At 45.3% G+C, this 20,208-nt stretch overlaps 2 protein-coding genes across 9 annotated transcripts in view; one reads left to right on the top strand and one right to left on the bottom strand.

Annotated features, from left to right (window-relative positions):
• The window catches only part of CSTF2 (cleavage stimulation factor subunit 2), a 71,390-nt gene extending 54,424 nt beyond the window's left edge, over positions 1–16,966 (bottom strand). Inside the window, exons 1-2 of one of the 2 annotated variants that reach the window (XM_088467304.1) lie at positions 16,763–16,966; positions 16,398–16,476 (exon numbers count right to left, since the gene is read on the bottom strand). In XM_088467304.1, coding sequence (XP_088323430.1) covers positions 16,398–16,476; positions 16,763–16,820 — 137 coding nt within the window. In that variant the 5' untranslated portion in view covers positions 16,821–16,966. The remainder of the gene's footprint in view (positions 1–16,397; positions 16,477–16,762) is intronic. The other variant, XM_088467314.1, reaches the window with a different exon arrangement.
• Positions 16,912–20,208, top strand: part of TYW2 (tRNA wybutosine-synthesizing protein 2) — a 49,889-nt gene continuing 46,592 nt past the window's right edge. Inside the window, exons 1-2 of one of the 7 annotated variants that reach the window (XM_088467360.1) lie at positions 16,912–16,936; positions 17,388–17,498. In XM_088467360.1, coding sequence (XP_088323486.1) covers positions 17,425–17,498 — 74 coding nt within the window. In that variant the 5' untranslated portion in view covers positions 16,912–16,936; positions 17,388–17,424. Of the gene's footprint in view, positions 17,101–17,387; positions 17,499–20,208 lie in introns of all 7 variants that reach the window. The other 6 variants (XM_088467368.1, XM_088467332.1, XM_088467351.1 and 3 more) reach the window with 6 other exon arrangements.

Genomic DNA, 20,208 nt, shown 5'->3' with positions numbered 1-20,208 from the left:
TGTCATCCTCTAGCTTTCTTTTACCTAGTATAGGACTTTCATGTCTCTCTGTGTATACTCTGCCCTCACTGTGTTTTCCTCCATCGCTTTCCACCTTTTGAAGACATTTGGCTTCTTTTTCGCCCTCTGACTTTCTGCAACACCTTTTTGTTACAGGACTACGATAATATCCATCACTACGTACGTCTCTCCTCCTTACGCTCTTCTGTCCTTCTTGACTTTGCCTTTTCCTTTTTTTTTCAAGGCCATAACTGCTCCTGCGTCCTCCAGGGGGCAGCTCTTTGATGATTTTAGATTTTCTGTCACCATTGCTACCCTTTGTCATTTTTTTTTCTCTGAGCTACATCAGTACATGCTCAAACGCCAAGATCCACAATAGGATTAAACAAATGTTCAGAATGTTCAGGATTTGTAGCTTGGATATGTCATAAACACTAATGATGTCATAGAGGAGCACTGCTTGATGGATACGCTTCAGCAGGATATTATTTTCTGATTTAATTTAGAAATGAGTTCCTTATATTTTAGCTTTACTTAAAGAAACCTATTTCTGTTCCTTTTGCATATACTGTACACCTCTTATCCAGTATGTCAGCGATGTAAGTTAGCCACAAATACGAAACATCACAGATTTGGAGAGGGGTTTAACCATCCAATCAGTGGTGACTTCGTGGTATAAAAGGCATTAGGTCTCTTCATAATGTAGCTATAAAACCTGTCTTCTAATGACTTTCAGCATTATTAATCTGGTGCTAGATTATAAAATAAGACTACCCTCTGGATATCACCCTAGAAGCCTCTTGTAGAGGGATCTCTTTTGTAAGCTATTTATTAAGATCATCCAAAACGGAATACATATGGGAGATGGGCAGTCGGTGGTCAGTAAACCGATAGCAGCATCCCGATGCTCAGAATCCCGTCATGGGCTTGAAAAAGTATCCTAACCATTTCCCCTTCACCCCGTAAACCTCCCTGCATCCTAACCGTAATGTCTCCCCCACCCCAGCAGCCTAACCCTAGCGCTCCCAGTTAGTGCCTAAACCTAATCTTAACTGCATCCCTCCAAAACAAAGTGTCTAATATTACCACAGGTACTCTCAGTTTACAGATACCGTATATACTCGAGTATAAATCGACCCGAATATAAGCCGAGGTACCTAATTTTACCACAAAAAACTGGGAAAACTTATTGACTCGAGTATAAGCCTAGGGTGGGAAATGCAGCAGCTACTGGTAGTAATCCCCCCCCTGGTAGTGCCCCCAGTAGTAATACCCCCCCTGGTAGTGCCCCCAGTAGCAATATCCCCCCTGGTAGTGCCCCCAGTAGCAATATCCCCCCTGGTAGTGCCCCCAGTAGCAACATCCCCCCTGGTAGTGCCCCCAATATTAATCTCCCCCCTGGTAGTGCCCCCAGTAGCAATATCCCCCCCTGGTAGTGCCCCCAGTATTAACCCCCCCTGGTAGTGCCCCCAGTAGCAACATCCCCCCCTGGTAGTGCCCCCAGTATTAATCCCCCCTGGTAGTGCCCCCAGTAGCAACATCCCCCCTGGTAGTGCTCCCAGTATTCCCCCCTCCCTGGTAGTGCCCCCAGTAGCAACATCCCCCCCCCCCCTGGTAGTTCCCCCATTATTAATCCCCCCCCCCCTCTGGTAGTGCCCCCAGTAGCGATATCCCCCCCCTGGTAGTACCCCCCGGTAGTAGCCCCCCCAGTAGAAAGAAATGTAAAAAAAAAAACCACTTACCTGTAACCCCGATTCCTGGTCCCGACGCTGCTACAGGCTCCTCCGCCGCTTTGCATAATGGGAGAGACGTCGTCATGACGACGTCTCTCCCATTACCCACTGCGGGAGCCGGAAGATGGCTCCCGCAGTGGGAGCAGCAGTAGCCCTGCTGATTACACCAAACACATAGCTGCCGGCTCCGGCGGCTGTGTGTTAGCAGTGTGTAGTGCTGACCGAACTCCGTCCGGTCAGCGCTACACACGCGGTGCAGGCTGTGTCACAGTGACACAGTCTGCACCGCGGCCCGCATGGTACGCTACTCAGCAGCGTACCATGCGGGCATGACTCGAGTATAAGCCGAGGGGGTGCTTTTTCAGCACAAAAAATGTGCTGAAAAACTCGGCTTATACTCGAGAATATACGGTATGTCCTGCAGGAGTCTCGTCTTTGTGTCAGTCACGTTAAACAGCCCATCTAGGCGTGCCTGGTTCCGTGAAATTCTGCTAGAGCCGGAATTTTTTTTTTCTTTTCTGAAAATGCATCTAAGTCGCAATGTAATGGAACTAGGACGCACCAGGAGACTCTGCAGTTTAATTTTACATGCGACACTTGTATATCTGTGTGCGACAGAGTCTCTGAATCAGCATGTGAATTGCTTTAGATGCAGCAGCCACAGCTTTTTGCCACTCCAAGTTCTGTTTACAGGCTCAGTTGCAGTTGCATACAGATATCACATTTCAAATTAATCAACACACAGTCTCCTGGTGTATCCAGGTCTCATCGCATTGCAACTTAGATGCATTTTAAAAAAAATAAGACGCTCAACGCAAGCAGAGTTGTGCGGGACCTGTTGGCTCACTCATGCCAGGCATACTGCGCTGCATTGCGTACTGAGGTTCGAAGAGCAAGGATACATCTGTAACTTCCAAAATCCAGGAGATAAAATGGGGTTATACCCCCAATTTTGATAGCATGTTTCCTTATTCTAACATAATGGGTAACATCAGAATAATGATTTGTGATTTAATACGCTACTGTCATGCCCTTATATTAAGGCTGAATAGAGTAAACATCATTCCACCATTATAATTTTCTGAAAGGGGGGGCATGGGGTTTCAGGGGCTACACATGAAAAGTTATTGTGCATACTAAGCTTAAATTTGGTGGCCACATAGAACTGTCCATCGGTGCCGCATGCAAAATTTCAGTGAAAAATAAAGAAATTAGGAATAAATTAAAGTCCTTCACTTCCTGTTTGACAAAAGTGTCAGTTTTCAGCTGTTTTTGAGGTACTTTTGGGAAGGCATAAGCTGATATCTCAGGGTAAAGGATGATTTAAGACTAGGGGTTTGTTTTGTTAGATAGATCTTTTTTCAGTTCAGGGCCTTTTGGGGGTTAAAGCGCACATCCACTACACGATTAAAATGCGCGATTGAACAGTAACGATAGTTAATCGTTCATTAAAATGTCTTAAACGACCAGAGATTCGCGCTCACGCTGGTCGTTTTAAACATCTATCATCGGCCAAACATGCTGAACAACCTGACGATAACGTCAGGTTGAGCATGTTAGGAAATGATTGATGTGCCTACACTGAACGACTGCTCGTTCAGTGTATGCACATCACAGACTGTCAAACGACTGCACGATTACAATGTCGTAACCATGCAGTGGTTTTGAGGTCTGCTAGTGGATGTGTGCCATTAAAGTTTTTGAGAATGTTACAGTTTAAAATTTGGCAAAATATGCCCCATTTAATAGATGGGGAATTTCAATTCGTTGAACACATGTCGAGGCCTCTGGTGGGTCTAGTGAAAATTGCTTCATGTGAGTGGTGCAATGTGGTCAACTTCTCACTTACAGAAATTCTTCTGTGAGCTGGACGGGAATTAGCAAAGTTTCTGTTATACAGGGAAGCCTTTATGATTATTAGCCTAGAGGCGGCTCGGAGAGAACTAGTTACATAGTGAACTAGGCAGCAAATTCAAAACAGCTCTGTAATAGATGCTCAGCTATGCCGATTACAATATGCACTGTGCAATGATCGTGTGTGTATAATCCCAATCATCTGCATAAAGAAGGAAAGGTTTGTGGAGGTACCGTGTTTGTGCCAGAATTTGCCTGATACCCATCATCCCATCTGTACTTTGCTCCCCCACTTCGCTAGTGTCTTGTTGGGTTTCAGCAGCAGCGTGAAACCAGAGGAAATTGAGTTGTGTCCCCCCTGGTCCCCAGCTTGCCGTCCGCTATCTGCCGGAAGACAGCGAGAGCTACCTGCTGCAACCAACCATATATCGACCCAGTATACCGCTGGAGGGAGCTGGGTTAGGTACCTTCAAATATGGTGGTGGTGCAGCTGCTGCTCACTGCTCTACAGCTACATACTGAGCTTCCTGAGACCGGCAAGGAGCTGCCCCGGCACCAGTGGCTGGGGCTCTTCCCATAACCGGCATCTCCAACTCCAGCACTGGCGGACAGCAGAGCTAGTGACAGGGGGCTTGGTGCTGTGTGTGTCTGTGTAATGATAGGACAGTCAGATACTGTATACAGCCAGCTGTGTATTTTCACTTATTGCAACAGCGTTCTTTCTGAAGTCCTGACAGCTGCAATGTTGCTTCCCTTCCCATTATGTCACATGTATTTGTCATGTCAGTATCAGGTAACTAAGTGTATATGTGGCAAATAGAATGGGGGTGTCAGAACACAGATGTCGGGATTCTGACCGCCGGCATCCCATACCTAATGCGAATAGAAGTACAGTTTGGGTAAAGCTATCTTGTTGATGTCATTGTGTCTTTGTTTTTGCTTTCCTTTAACCTATTGTATATATTTTTTCTTTTTTAGGAACTGTCATCACAGCCCTGCACCCCTCACCCCATTATGTCATCATTGCCCCATGCCCCCCCACCATCATGTCTTCACTGCACTGAATTACCCCATACCATCATGTCATCCCTTCCCCATCATCCCACCAGTATTCCCTTCAGACATAAGTCTAATATATAATTCAGAAAGAGTCTGGCAAGGGACAGACTGTGCCTGGTGCAGACGCTTATTCTTAGCATAAGAATATATATGTATGTATAAGCAAGGGCTTATACATGTCACTACCTGCAAAAGAAATCTCAAGTCAAAACTCGAGAATTAAATAAGATATGTTAAAACAAAGAAGACCGTTGTTTTTCTTATGAAATTCTGCATCTGTTTGATATGTCACATGACTACCTTCCCAATTAAAAAATTAATTCATTCAAAGCATTCAAATTATCCACCATACTGGTGACATACCCTAAAAAGTTTTCCACCATTCCCATATCATGTGTGTAGACACTAATAATATTTTCTTACTCATTTCCTTTTAAGAATAATAATGTTTCCACACTTATAGACCACCCTGTAAAAAGGGGAAAACTGGTGTGGATGATGGAGAGAAGTAGGGTGTGTGCGTGGGGCAGTGATGACATGATGGTGGTGGAGGGTGTGGGGAAGTGATGATATGATGGTAGGGGGTAGAGCAGTGCAGTGAAGACATGATGGTGGGTGCACAGGGCAATGATGACACAATGGGTGCAGGGCTGTGATGACAGTTCCTTATAAAAAATAAATAGGTGAATGGAAAGAAAACACACACACACACACACACACACACACACACACGATAGCTGTACCCAAAAAAAAGCTAAAAATTTACACTTTTGTCAAACAGTACGGCCAATAACTTTTGATGTGTAGCCCCCGAAACACGATGTCCCCCCTTCTCAGAAAATTATAATGGCGGAAAGCTATTTGACTCAGCCTTAATATAAGGTCAGGATAGTGCTTTTATAATAATTTTGGTAGAGGATTAAATCATAAATCATTAAGATGTTACACATTATGTTAGAATAAGCAAGCATTCCATCAATATTGAGTGTATAACCACATTTTATCTCCTGGAAAATGTGGGAGCTACAGATTATCATCATCAATTTATATGGCGCCACAAGTGTTCCGCAGCGCCTTACAAAGTACATAAATAAATAAGTAACCAGCGACTTACAATACAATACAAATCAGGACACGGATAATAAACATAGCTATATAAGCGACCTTTACACCCAAATAAGCAGCCAAGTGTTAGTTGCCCTAATGGGGAGTAAGATAAATGAAAATACAGTATGGAGAAGCACAAGAGGATAGAGGGCCTTGCTCGAAAGAGGTTGCATTCTAAAAGGGAGGGGCAGACAAACAGGAGTGACACAGATGGGGTAGACAGGGAGGAAACAGATGTAGCAGCAAGTTAGGATGAGAGCTGGAAGGCTTTAATGAAGTTGTGGGTCTTAAGAGCTTGTTTGAATGATTGTAGAGAGTTGCAGAGTCTGATGGGGAGAGAGAGGGAGTTCCAAAGGTGGGGAGCAGCACAGGCAAAATCTTGGAGGCGAGAGTGGGAGGAAGTAATCAATTGACATGAAAGGAGGCATGTATTAAGTGAACGAAGAGGGCAGACAGGAGAGTGAAGGAAGATGAGATCAGAGAGGTAAATGGGAGAGGAATGGGTGAGGGCTTTCTAAGCGAGAGTGATAACCTTGAATTGGATTGTGAAAGGGAAGGGGAGTCAGTGGAGGGCTTGTAGGAGATGGGAGGCAGATGAGCTGAGCAGCAGCATTAAGGACATACTGGAGAGGAGAGAGAGATGGGATTTGGGGAGGCCAGATAGGAGGAGGTTACAGTAGTCTAATCTGGAGATGACCAGTGAATGTATGAGGGTTTTGGTAGTATCCTGGGTGAGAAAGGCTCTGATATTGGAAATATTCTTGAGATGGAAACAGGACTGTGAGAGGTTCTGAGTTTGTGGTTTCAAGGAGAAGGAAGAGTCCAGGATGACTCAAAGACAAGGCACTTTGGGACTAGATGAGATAGTTATGCCATCTATTGATAAAGAAATAGTGGGAAATGAGATTATGTGGGAGGGTGGGAAGATGATCAACTCAGTCTCAGACATATTAAGTTTGAGAAATCGCTGGGACATCCAGGAAGGAATGGCAGATACAAGTCAGTAGAGAGGGGGAAAGATCAGGTGAGGAAAGGTAGATCTGAGTATCATCAGCATATAGATGATAATGGAGGTCAAAAGAGCAGATGAGTTTACCTAGAGAGGCCCTTTAGAGAGAGAATAGGAGAGGCCCAAGAAAAGAACCTTGGTGAACACCTACTGTAAGAGGCTGTGGGGGGGGGGAGAGCAGTCAAGAGAGGAAACAGAGAAAGAACTGTCAGAGAGAGGTAGGAGGACAGCCAGAAGAGAGCAGTATCACGTAGACCAAGAGAGTGAAGGTTATGCAGCAGTAGAGGGTGGTCCACAGTGTCAAAAGCAGCAGGGAGGTCAAGGAGAATGAGCAGGGAGTAGTGGTCCTTGGATTTGGCAGCTAGGAGGGCATTGCTGACTTTCGTGAGGGCAGTTTCAGTGGAGTGGAGAGAATGGAAGCCAGACTGAAAAGGGTCAAGGAGGGAGTAGGAGGAAAGAAATGTGGTGAGGCGGTTGTAAACAATATGCTCAAGAAGTTTGGAGGCAAAAGGGAGGAGAGAGATGGGTCGGTAGTTAGAGAGAATGTTAGGAACAAGGGTAGGTTTTTTAAGAATGGGGGAGACAAGGGCATGCTTGAATGCAGAAGGGACAGTGCCAGAAGAGAGGGAGAGATTAAGGAGGTGGGCAAGATGGGAGCAGGCAGAAGGAGAGGTAGTGGAGGTGGGAGGCGATGGGGTCAAGGGGGGAGACCTGGATGAGGGCCATTACTTCCTCTCCAGATACAGAGGAGAAGGATGTCAAAATTGGTTAAGTGGATGGGGAGGTTTGATCCAGGAAAGAAGGAGGTGGAGAGCTGGGGGACTGGTTGGATATGATGTCCTGACGTATGGAATGAAATTTAGATGTAAAATAGTTAGCAAAGTCAATGGCAGAAAGCAAGGAAGGGAGACGAGGAGGGGGTGGGGGCAGAGGAGGGAGTTGAAGGTGGAAAAGAGACGCTGGGGATTTGAGGACTGGGAGGAGTTTAGATTCTTGAAATATGACTGTTTAGAGAGGGAAAGGGCAGCACAGTAGGATGACAGCAGAAATTTCAATTGGAGAAAATCAGCCTGAGAGCGTGATCTTCTCCACTTTCGCTAAGCGGTTCGTGAACATTTTTTCAGGTATCTGGTGCGGTTGGATGCCAGGGTTGAGGTGTGGATTTGCATGGGTGAGTAATGATCGACGGAGCAACAGAGTCAAGAGCAGAAGTAAGGGAGGCATTGTATAGGGAAGCAGCTTTTCATGGCAGGTGAAAGAGAGGATAGGGGTATAGAAGTGAGTCAAGCAGGGAAGAAAAGAAAGCAGTGTGGATAGCTTCAATGGTACGCTTAGTGATGGTGGCTTTCGAAGGTAGAGGGGGGGGGAAGGAGAAAGGGATAGGTTAAAAGAGAGAAGGTGATGGTCAGACGGGGGGGAATGGGGAATTAAAGTAGGCAGAAATATCACAACGGTGAGTGAATACCAGATCAAGCAAATGCCCACTCGCACTCCCAATCGGGAGGGTGAAGAGGTCCATTGGAAGAGGCCAAATGAAGAAGTGAGGGTGAGGAGTTTGGATGCAGAGGATTCTGTGGGGATATCAATTGGACTATTGAAGTCACCTAGGATAATAGAGGGAAGGTCTGAGGAGACAAAGTGAGTGAGCCAGTAGCCAAAGTTGTCAAGGAACTTGGAGGGTGGGCCAGGGGGACGGTAAATGACAGCTACTCGGAGGTGTACTGGTTGGAAGAGGTGTATAGCATGAACTTCAAATGTAGAGAATGTAAGGGATGGTTCTGAGGGTATGAGAAGCCAGGGGATAGAAGGACCCTAACACCACCCCTATGGCGACTGCCGGGCCGGGGGTGTGGGAGAAGGTGAAGTCTCCATAGGAGAGAGCTGCAGGAGAAGTGGTGTCAGAGCGTAAAATCCAGGTTTCAGTAATGGCAAGGAGATTTAGGGAGTTGGAGATGAAAAGGTCATGGGTGGGGGCAAGTTTGTTACAGACTGATCTGGCATTCGAGAGGGCACAGGATAGAGTGACAGAGTTGATAGGAGAAATGTGAAAGATCAGGGTTGCTATAGCGTGGAGATGAGATTACTTTGGGAGACCGAGATGAATAGAGTGTAGAGCTCATGTGGGCTCGTGAGCTAGGAGGGGAACCAGTAGGAGGTGGGCAGGGAGGGAGATTAAGGAGACGTGGATGGAGGTGGGGTGAAGTGACAGGAAGAGAAGTGAGGGAGGAGAGATTAGCAGTAGGGTAGTAGGACCCTGGGGGGTATAAGAGAAAGAAATGGAGTAATGGGAGAAGAGGGGGGCGAAGGCAGAGAGAGAAGGGGAAATAGGAGGTGTAGGAGACCAGGGGAAAAGAATAGAGGTGGAATCACAGGGCAGAACAATAGATTAGGTAGAAACTGAGTGAAGGTAGGAGTTGAAGACAACATGATCATGGTAAGGATGAGGTAAATAGGATGTGTTTGCTCGTCCAGCCTTAGTTAGACATCGAGCGTAATATGCCTGGCATGAGCGAGCCACCAGGCCCCGCACAACTCTGCTTGCGTCGGACGTCTTTTTTTGGTGAAAATGCATCTAAGTCGCAATGCGATTAGACCAGGACACACCAGGAGGCTGATAATTTGATATGTGACACTTGTATATCTGTGTGCAACTGAGCCTATTAACAGAACTTGGCATAGAAAAAAAATACTGTGGCCGCTGCATCTTAGCACTTCAAATGCTGATTCAGCGACTCAATTGTACACAGATATTCAAGTGTCACATGTCAAATTTAATCAGCACAGTCTTCTGGTGCGTCCTAGTCGCATCTTCAGCACAAAAAAAAAAAAAGCACCCACCGCTAGCACAGACTCATGAAACGAGGCGCCCCTAGTGGCAGAGGCGACTGCCGCATAGACGAGTGAGGACACATCTGTAAACTAAGAGTACCTGTGGTAATATACCACAAGAGGCTTCTAGGTTGATATCCAGAGAGTAGTCATTTCATAATCTAACACCAGAGTAATAATACTCAGAAAATCACTAGAAGACAGGTTTTATAGGTACATTATGAAGAGACCTAATGCCTGTTATACCAGGAAGCACCGCCGAGTGGATGGTTAAACCCCTCTCCAAATCTGTGATGTTTCATATATGTGGCTAACTAACATCACTTACATACTGGATAAGAGATGTACAGTATATGCAAAGGGAACAGAAATAGGTTTCTTTAAGTAAAGCTAAAATATAAGGAACTAGTTTATATATTAAATCAGAAAATAATATCCTGCTGAAGCGTATCCATCAAGCAGTGCTCCTCTATGACATCATTAGTGTTTATGACATATCCAAGCTACAAATCCTGAACATTTGTTTAATCCAATTGTGGATCTTGGCGTTTGAGCATGTACTGATGTAGCTCAGAGAAAAAAAAATGACAAAGGGTAGCAATGGTGACAGAAAATTTAAATCATCAAAGAGCTGCCCCCTGGAGGACGCAGGAGTAGTTATGGCTTTGCAAAAAAAAGGAAAAGGCAAAGTCAAGAAGGACAGAAGAGCGTAAGGAGGAGAGACGTATGTAGTGATGAATATTATCGTAGTCCTGTAACAAAATGGTGTTGCAGAAAGTCAGAGGGCGAAAAAGAAGCTAAATGTCTTCAAAAGGTGAAAAGCAATGGAGAAAAACACAGTGAGGGCAGAGTATACACAGAGAGACATGAAAGTCCTATACTAGGTAAAAGAAAGCTAGAGGATGACACGAATCAGGAGGAAGATCGAAAGAAGACAAAGCCTGAAAATGGAGCAGCCAAAACACTGGAAAGGCCACTTCCACTTGTGGTATGAGAGTACCAGTTCCATCAAGAGCTTGGCCGAGGTTCGTTCGGGAAGGTGATGCTGGCATCACACCCATGTAATGACATCCAGGTAGTTGTAAAAATTATTCTCAAGAAAAAGAAGGAAATGTCATCAGAGAGAAACACATACTGCAGGTCGTATCTGGGAAACCCTATCTGTGTAGCTGTTATGCCACTTTCCAGAACAGCAAATACGTGTTTATAGTAATGGAACATCTAAATGGTGGTACTCTAGCAGATCAGATTAATAGTATGGGCTCTCTGGACAACACCACAGCTTTAATATGTTCTGCTGAGATTGTGTGTGGAATTGAATTCCTACATAATATGGGAATAATCCACAGAGATCTAAAGATGGAAAATATCATCATTGATAGAAAGGGAAACATCAGGATATGCGATTTTGGGTTGGCAGCAGAAAATGATTTTGGAGCAAACACAATTACTGGAATTGTAGGATCTTTGCTCTACATGGCACCAGAAATACTGGATAATGAACCATATGGCTCTGCAGCAGACTGGTGGCCTTTTGGAGTCATGCTTTTCTGTATATTAACAGGAAAGTTTCCATTCAACGGGTATTCAAGGCTTACAATAATAAGATCGATATTGAGAGACGAACCGTCATACCCACAAAACCTAAGCAGTGAGGCTAAAGACATCTTGCCTAAATTGTTCAATAAAGAATGGCACACTCGCCTTGGATGGTACGGAAATATACGCCAGCACCCATTTTATGGCAGCATTCCCTGGGAGAAAGTAGAAAACCAAACAATCACTCCACCATTCAAGCCACAAGTAACGCAGCAATCCACCCATGCAGTTGCAGGCCTGCCTATGTATGGCCCATTCTATTCTGGAGCCCCCAGGAGATGATAACTCTCCAGAAGATGTCCATCTCATCACTGGATTTTCATTTGTATGCCCAGAGTGGTTCTTGTAACCATACAGCATACAGTACAATCCTCTGCTTTTTCCATCATTGAAACTCTTCATATCATCAAATTTCTTTAATAAAAGTATACATAATTAGTTTCTTGACCTGTGGATTCATTCACTTGCCTTTGGCCTAGTTTCTGACAATTTTAACAGTATACAGTGTGACTGCCTGAGAACAGTGCTAGATGGGCAGCTTCTGATAGGAGCAGGGGGCAAGTTAGGACAACACACCCAAAAATAACGTATCTTAGTAAAATATGTTATATAGAGTACAGAATTGCACAGGTAATGGGTGTAGGGTAAGGTTTTCAGGAAACTTATATCATTTTAAATAAAGGGTACTGGAATATATAAGCACAATAATGCAGGAGCAGATTCAATTGACATAAAACATCTGACAATAGAAGCCACACGTTAAACATGCCCATAAAGGAGACCTAAAAAATGTGGAAGACTGTGCAATGGAAAGAGCCAGCTAGGTATAAGAGGAATAGATATTTTGCAGCTAAGGAGCAAATCTTGGTTCATTTTCTCATTGGGACTCTGGGCCTGATTTGGTACGGATCGCCACTGCGATTACAATAGCGTTTATACACGCAGTCTCACTGCGAAGATATTCTAATTGTCTGCAATCGCTATGCCGTCACAGCACAACATAAGGACGCCCACTTTACCTTACACACATTGGTAATACTTAGCAAGACTGCAAAACCATCGGTAACATCAAGTACAATCGCAGCCTCACGCACACTTGCACAAGCTCTGACCTTACTCAGAAATTGCTAACCTTGTCGCAAACAGTGAGTTCACAAGCTGCGTATGGCATCGCAGTGGATAATTTATGCACACCCATGCAACGGCTTCAACCGCACTGGCACGCCTGCGTTTCACCGACCACCCCCCTCATCACCACCCCCAAACGGCACTTCCTGTCAATCACTCTGCGATGGGTCTGCGTAGTCACTGCGATGGCAGTCCTGATCGCAGTGCAGTGTTCGCGCACTGCAATGCATACGCAGGACGCAACAATCATCCAATTGCGTGCATAGTCGCAGTTGCGATCCTTGCTGAATCAGGCCCTCTGTCCTCACAGGGCTTGAATGAGAATAACAACTGTTCAGTATTTCTTTCCTAATATACTGTATCATGACAGTATTTGATAGACCTAAACTCTGTATGTGATATTTTTTAAACATACTTTAAAGAATACACCAGTACAAACTGCATGGTACAAACAATTGGTTGCGCACAAGTTTATAGTTTACATTTTTCTATAGAATATGTAGCTTAGAATAAAAATAAAAAAAAACATCATTTTTGCTTTTATATAATCAGATATATAAGTGGATATATCACTATTTTCACATCGTATGTAGTATAATAAATATATTCACTACATGATATTGTTATAATTTTATTTTTGCTATGACTATGTCCAATGTATCAGAAAATTGTTATGTATTACACTTTAACAAAATTCTCACTTCAACTATCACCTTGAATATTTTTAACACTTAAATTATTTGTAACCTAAGACTTGTTGTATAAGGGCTAGCTAGGATATAGTTATTTTATATTTAGTTTGAACATTAATAGAACTATTTATGTTCAAATATATTTTAAAAGTAAATAACCTCTGTAGTAAACAAATCATTAGCTGAGGTATTTGAGGTTAGATTATATAATGTTGACCTAATTTTAAATCAATAATGTCGAAAGAAATGTGTTTCACGATTAAAACAAATATAGGTTCTATAGCTATATTATAATTAATGATAAATTCACATTATTCAATATGGGAAGCACAAAAGGCATTACAAATGAATACATTGATATTCCAGAGATGGTCAACCTAGCAAATTATTGTTAAAACAATTAATCTTCAGTGCCTCCTGCTGGATTTTGTGTAATATGATGTGAGGAACTTAGATTGGTTTCAAGCTGGGTACACACTAAAAGACTGTGTAGCCAGCAATGCAACCTACAAGCCCAGTCCCGACATATTCGGCAGTCCGTACACACTGGGTGATCCGATGCCCGACCTCCCAATATGCCGACCCCTGCTGCATATCACTGCCTGGGATCGTCAGCCACAACGCCTGATCTTCCTGCATGTACAAAAGATCAGGCGATGCGGCTGATGACCCCACAATACACAACAGGGTTCGCAAAATATATGCTATAGCGCGTTTTTATGCACTACAGGAATTTTGGGACCCGTTTTTTTAAACTGAGTGGATCCTACAGGACCCGCTCAGTTTGTCCTGTGTAGCGCTGCAGCATCCAATCACCACCGGCGGCTTCTCAACCAATCGCCGCCTGCACATTCTCCTTACTACAACACCCAGAATTGCTGTTGCTTGTGGCTCCCCCTCCGTATCCGCGTTCTGCAGCGTGCCGTGCCGCCCGCCCGCTCCTCTCAGAGTCTAAGTTAGACAGACTGTCACTCTTCCTCCTATGCCTCCCCTGTGCTCCCGACTCACTCACTGTGCTGCCGCCGCAGCCACTCTGCTTTCACTGCACCTCAGTGGGGATCTTGGACCCAAGGAAGGGGGAGGGGTGTCTGTGGGGATGTCGGACCCAGGCGGGGAAATTGTTGGCTGTAGGCGGGAGAGGTATCGGCTGCGGTGCAGAACACTTCAGACCTGTTGGTGCTGCACAAACAGGTGAACACGGTGCCGGTGGAGAGAAGCAACCTAAAAGGTGAGGACCTCTGTCCCTGGTGTTGCTCACTGGCCGGCTGTGTGGCCCTTCCCCTAGTATTATTACTGTCAGCCTGTGCGCACCCCCCCCCCCCCCACTAATCCTGACTGTGCATGCCTTCACTATCCCCAACTGTGTGCAGCCCCCACCTTACCCCCAAGCATTGCCTGTCCCTAACCTCCTCCTTACCCCCCAAGCACCGCCTGTCCCTAACCTCCTCCTTACCCCCCAAGCACCGCCTGTCTCTAACCTCCTCCTTACCCCCCAAGCACCGCCTGTCCCTAACCTCCTCCTTACCCCCAAGCACCGCCTGTCCCTAACCTCCTCCTTACCCCAGTACTGCCCCAGCTGCAATCTACCCATGCCCCCTTACTACCCCCACTACTACCTTCCCCTAGCACTGTCACAATTACGGTCTGCACTTATCCCTCTCTGCCCGCCATAACTCCCTATCTAGCCCCAGTATTACCACAACTTCTCCATGCCTTTACCCCCAGCTCTACCCCTACTGCTTATTGCCCTTAACCTCCTCTATCCCAACTGCTAACTGCCCCCAGCTCTATCCAACCAGCTGCCTGCCCTCACCCCCCATAAAATCTAATGGGACCCAAAAACAGTGGAGTAGGACCCCAATTTTTGAAAGTGTGGGATCCCTGGAACCCACTTTTTTTCGCGCACCGCGATCACTGCACAATATAGTGCATACACACTGCACGATATTGACGATTTGTCGTTCCGATGCGTCGGAATCTGCCAAATTGTTAGCAATATCGTGTAGTGTGTAGGGACCTTCAGGCTGTATAAATATCACTACTCACAACAGCAATATTTTAGCCTTGATAAAGTGAATGGAAAAACGCATGTTTTAATTGCAGTGATTGCCAAAACTAGGCCCATATATAACAAAACATATGGAGAATTCAATAAATTAACATACTAATGCTGTCCACCCATCACAAGCTAGCAGCCATTTACTGGGTATGACAAACCTCTCATACACTGGCTACAGGGCCAGATTAACAATGGGGCGGATGGAGCTACAGCTCCAGGCCTCCACAAAAAATAGGCCCATTGTCATGACAACATGATGTTGACTGGCCATCTGCTCTCCACACAGTCAAAAGTATATAAATTTTCTTTCTTTTTACCTCACAAAATTAAACATTTTTTTTATTTTACATATTTAGGGAGACATTGGGTCTGAGAGTATAAGGGTGTACACGCCCACATGGCACCGGCCACACCCACACAGCACTGGTCACACCTCCTCTCTTCTCGTAATAGGCCCTTGGTCATTTTCAGCTCCAGGCCCATGTGGCCCTCAATCCGGCGCTGACTGGCTATGTAACAAAAGTGTGCACTCTGACCGTGCATATTACAGTAAGGTTATCAATAGACAGGGTAAACATCGACAGGAAAGCACTGATGGTTGGTAACCATTGATAACCGAGGCCAACCCCGACACAGCAATGATTTGCGTTGAAGGACCTGAGATACCATACCACAGAGAATATGAACAAGCAGGGGACGACTACCCCAAGCCCACAAAAATGTATTCGGCATCCCGACACACAATGCCGGTGGTCATAATCCCAGTGCCAGAATCCCAACAGCAGTCAGAATCCCAACGGTGAGTATTAGGCACTAAGGCTAGGTTAGGCTGCAGAAGGGGAGGGTTAGTCTACGGGAAAGGGGGGTGTGGGTTAATACCGGTAGACACTAGATGATGACCTAGTTAGCGACAGTGCCCGGCATCGGCAAGTGCGTACACAGTTGCCAATGCCAGCAACGATGTCATCCGTCGAAGCGGGCAATGTCACTGACAACGCCGGGAGCGCACATAGACAGCAACATAGTGGGTATACACTAGACGATGTGCCCGATATGTTGTTTGATCCAGCTGAATTGGACAACATATTGTCTAGTGTCTACCCGGCATTAGAATACATACCTGAATGCATCAGGATTTTGCTGCCAGGATTCTGACCACCAGCATTATCAGTGTCGGGAAAGCGTATCCAACCAGGCCCAACTGATAGATCACCAACTTAATATCACTTTAGTTATGAACAGTCAGATGGCGTTAACTCTCTGTGAATCAGGTAACCCTATCCCACTCATCTGAGCGTTACCAGTGTCCGATTGCCCGAGAAGCTTACCTGAAACTAACCACAGGTCCAACTTCAGAAAATATATCTTTCAGCTGTTCCTCTGTAGCTTCATAGGGTATGTTTCCAACTGCAAAGAGAGCAGATCATCAGTGTGTGGAGTTATGGGCCTGTGTTTTATAATACATTTATAAACAACAGTGCATAATCACTCCCTCCTTCATGACAATAAAGTCATTTACTCCACTGAGCCTATCTATTGTGTTTAAATAATCTGATACACAGCACGCCATTATTTGCAGGTTCCCACAATGTCTGACCAGTACAATAATGGGCAAACGCTCTGTACAGTGGAGCAACCATATTGGAAAGCCGGTGTACTCAGCAGGAAGACCTCTGCTATACATTCATCTCACCGAACACTGATCGTAAAGATCTATCCACCGCGGGGTCCCGCACACCAAGCCCCGCCATTGTAACACACTGACATCCACTCTGGTCCGTCCAAAAAACGCTCCCTCCTCCAATTCTACCAACTTCCGGTACGGCACATTTATTCTTCCGACGCCCTTTTCCGGTATTAACCCGGAGTAAGGTTCCCCTCTTTCTCCTGGTGTGCGCGCCGCGCGGCCCCGATGTGTGGTGTAGTGGTGGTGGGCCCTCCTTACAGTCAGTGTGTGTCCATATGGTGGTGGCAGGGGCAGGTCCTCCCGATTACGGGGGAGGCTCAGTGCTGGGGCTTTGCAGGTTGGGGGTATTACGACTTTGAGGGTAGTGATTAAGGAAATTGTATCAGATGGAGGGATACGGATATTTAGTGGCTGACATCTTTTTATATATATATATATATATATATAATATCTATTAAGCAATCTAATATATGTATATTAGCTATTGGATATTGTGTTTTGAGTAAATTATACACTTAGAATTATAACATCCTAAACACTTAGCTACATAGCATTGTAATCACTGGTGGATTGCACCTCTCACTAATAAGTAGATTTCCTCATACTCTTTATCTTGCTGCTATTCCTTTAGGTTCACGGTTTAACTCCTCATTCACTGGCGGTTAGACATGGAGTCAGGCGAAGATCGTGCACCCGGGATTCCTGCCCTTGTTACCGAATCAGCTTTCTCACAGAGATACAGGTATTAAACTGAGCACAAGAAATTATTTGAGAGACCTGTGGCTGTATTTAAAGTAGGGATGTGCAGGCTCGGATAGGTTCGAGTTTGCACGTTGAGTTCGGATTGAAAAATCCGAATTCAACGTGCAAACTCGAACCTATCCGAGCCTGCACATCCCTAATTTAAAGTAACCCTCTGTGTACAGAACAACCAGCCCCAATTAACAAGGCTGAAGTTAGCTTCTTATTCTTTTTTCCAGCTTCTTATTCAGAACATGTTATATTAAAATAATTCTATCAAATTGAATCGCTATGTTTACATTGTATAAACAAAAAAGGGTGACTATTGCATACATTTCAATTGTATTCTGCTTGGCCCACAAATATTTTGGGCATGAAATAGGGTGGTAAAGTGGGCACAGGCACCAGATTATATACATTTGAATAAGTAGCTGTAGTTGTGCAAGGGTTATATAGCCATGGGCAAAATATTCCACACTTGGGACCCACAGAGGAGGGTCACTTACACAAGGCCCTCTTGCAATTGGCATTGCCCAACAAGGTTTTTGGCATGAAATAGGGTGCTAAAATGGGCACACGCACCAGGTCTTATAGATTTGAAGTAGTTGTACAAGGGTTAAAAAGCCTTGGGCAACAAATTTTACACATGGAACCCACACAAGGAGGTCACTTGCATATGACCCACTTGCAATTGGCCTTGCCCAACAAGGTTTTGGGCATGAAATAGGGTGGTAAAGTGGGCACAGGCACCAATTTATACATTTGAATAAGTAGTTGTGCAAGGGTTAAATGGCCTTGGGCAAAAAGTTTGACACTTGGAACCCACAGAGTAGGGTCACTTACATATGACCCAGTTGAAATTGGCCTTGCCTAACAAGGTTTTGGGCATGAAATAGGGTGGTAAAGTGGGCACAGAGACCAGATTTTATACTTTTAGATGCCCACTTCCTCTCTCGCACATCCGTCATACCTTGCAATCCATCCAAAACATCGGTAACAACGAAGTACATTGGAGCTTCTCACACAATTGCAGCAGGTCAGACCTCGCTTATAAATTGCTAACTCTCCTGAACGCAGTGAGCACTCAAGCTGCGTATGGCATCGCAATGGCTAATTTATGCACACCCCTGTAACTGCGTTCAAATGCAATGGCACGCCTGTGTTTCTCCGCGCCCCCACCCCCCCTGTCACCACTCCCAAATGCTCTCTGCCTGTCATTCACTTTGTGATTGATCTGCGTGAACTCCGTGATCACAGTGCAATCGCAATGAAGCATTTGCGCACTGCAATGTATGCAATAAATAGCCAGCATCATACGCGATTGCATTAGCGATCCTTGCTGAATCAGGTCCTAAGTGTGGATGAGTTTGTGACAAATTGGTGGTGCAGCAGTGGGATAATTTGTTTTTTTTTTATAAGAACTTAAGTAAATGCGGGAGTAATTCCGTAAGAGGAACCCAAATTCGCCAGATATCAGAACTCGAAGCTTATATTAGTTAAAAGTCACACAGTGAAAACAATTTCTGTTCCCCAACCCTGTTCTTTTATTTTGGCAAAGAAGACTGCAAACTACAAAAATCTCAGGAAGGAAGAGCTTGTGGCATGGTGCATGCAGAAGGGTTTGGCCAGTGCGGAGGAAACCAGGGAACAGATGACCCAAGCCCTGATGGACACAAACCAGCAGCAAGCGAATTCCAAGTCTGATGTTGGAGGTCGGTGGGCACTGGAGGTTACAGGACCCACCCTTCACAGATCGGCCTCCTCCAATACTTCCAGCAAGGACTCTGCCATGGATTTGTATCTACAGTCGGCTCTTAAATATGTGAAAGAGCCGCACCCTGCGATGGTGCTGCAGCTTGTACAGCAGTTCAATACCATGGAGGCTGCTGAAAGCAAAAAGCAACTACGGACAGTGAGGCTGACCGCAGGCTCAAGTTGGAGTTGGCTAAACTCAATCACCAGCCTGTGGCCAGCGATGTGAATCCCCACCGATCACGCCGTGAGCAATTCCCGTGTTGGAAAAGGACTGTGAACTGGATACCTTTTTCAGAACTTTTGAAAAGACTTGACGACAATTTCAATTGGACACTAGTCTGCGGGCCAGTTATTTGACCCCTACCCTAAGAGGGAAAGCACTGGATGCATTTGCCGACCTTCCATGGGAAAAGGGTGGGGATTACGCAGCAATTAAAAAGGCGTTGCTGGCCCGATTTAACATTACCCTGGAAGCTTACAGGCAAAGGTTCAGAGGTTTAACATGCAATGCCTCTGAAACTTTTGCAGGACTGACTGCACAATTATCAACCTTCCTGCAGCAATGGCTGGATGGAGTGCAGGTGACTGACCTCATTCTGCAGGAGCAATTCATCTCCCTGTGCCCAGCGGAAGTCAAAGAGTGGATCCTGGACCAAGTCAGTGCAAGACTGCCAGCCTCGCGGACAAGTACACTTGCCTGGACCTCTACGATGAAGAAAAGTTGGGTGCCGCCTTGGCAACCAGCTTAGAGAGAGAAGTGACTTGGAGGAGCTTTCCCATCACCTGCAGCTATAACCCCTGTTTGAGCACAAGTTGGGATGGTGGGGGAAAAACCGGTTTGGATCACGGGCCGCAATGTTTTGTGTGTGATGACCCTGGGCACCTCAGTGCTACTTGCCCGGTGAAGAAGAAGATGGCACCCTCCACTGCAGGGGACCCAAAAGCAAAACCCGTGC

The sequence above is a fragment of the Taudactylus pleione genome, unplaced genomic scaffold (assembly GCF_031769625.1).
Source record: "Taudactylus pleione unplaced genomic scaffold, aTauple2 ptg000009l, whole genome shotgun sequence".
Taxonomy (NCBI): domain Eukaryota; kingdom Metazoa; phylum Chordata; class Amphibia; order Anura; family Myobatrachidae; genus Taudactylus; species Taudactylus pleione.
Note: the sequence above shows the minus strand (reverse complement) of the source record. Positions and strands in the feature narration are given on the sequence as shown.